Source organism: Sinocyclocheilus rhinocerous, unplaced genomic scaffold (genome assembly GCF_001515625.1).
Source record: "Sinocyclocheilus rhinocerous isolate Xijiao unplaced genomic scaffold, SAMN03320098_v1.1 C36011106, whole genome shotgun sequence".
Classification (NCBI taxonomy): domain Eukaryota; kingdom Metazoa; phylum Chordata; class Actinopteri; order Cypriniformes; family Cyprinidae; genus Sinocyclocheilus; species Sinocyclocheilus rhinocerous.
Window position 1 is genome coordinate 1 of NW_015770530.1, and position 760 is coordinate 760.

At 38.0% G+C, this 760-nt stretch overlaps 1 protein-coding gene across 1 annotated transcript; it reads left to right on the forward strand.

The window, feature by feature from the left end:
- Positions 1-94: 94 nt before the first annotated feature.
- On the forward strand, positions 95-612 carry LOC107735372 (N-acetylglucosamine-1-phosphotransferase subunits alpha/beta-like; the record flags this gene model as incomplete). Its single annotated transcript, XM_016547073.1, has 2 exons — positions 95-274; positions 442-612. Coding segments are annotated over 2 exons (351 nt in total), but the record flags the coding sequence as incomplete, so codon positions are not given.
- Positions 613-760: the final 148 nt, after the last annotated feature.

Genomic DNA, 760 nt, shown 5'->3' on the forward strand with positions numbered 1-760 from the left:
TAATGATCTTTAAAAAAGCATCATATGACCCCTTTAACTAAAAAAAATATATAAAAAAATAAATTCATAATAAACAGTCTTCCTTTTTTTTCAGTCTAAACAGGATGAGGATGTTTCTGCCAGTCGCTTTGAAGACAATGAAGAGCTGCGTTATTCACTACGTTCCATCGAAAAACACGCACCATGGGTGCGGCACATCTTTATCGTAACCAATGGACAGATACCGTCTTGGCTTAACCTGGATAACCCCCGTGTTTCAGTGGTTACTCACCAGGTAAGCTCTGCAAACCCTTGGTGACCAGTAAAGACTACTTACGTTTCTAAAGGATCTCCAAAAGGGTGTTCTGTAATGCATTCTAATACTAATACTGAGTGTTTTTATTTAAGATTTACAGTAATTGACAAAGTCTTATGTTGTTGTTGTTTGTATTTGTTTCTCAGGACATTTTTCAGAACCATTCTCACCTGCCATCATTCAGTTCTCCTGCCATAGAGACCCACATTCACCGAATCCCAGGACTCTCTCAAAAGTTCATCTACCTCAATGATGATGTCATGTTCGGCAAGGACGTGTGGCCTGATGATTTCTACAGCCACTCTAAAGGTCAAAAGGTCAGAAAGACTGCCTATCGGATTCTGTCAGAAAGACCGTTTATTTGAACCGCATGTCTAACAGTTAATGCAGATTTGAATTAAAATGTACATTTTATAAGGCAAATTCTGCATACATACAAAAGATCTATGAATACATGCACTACTG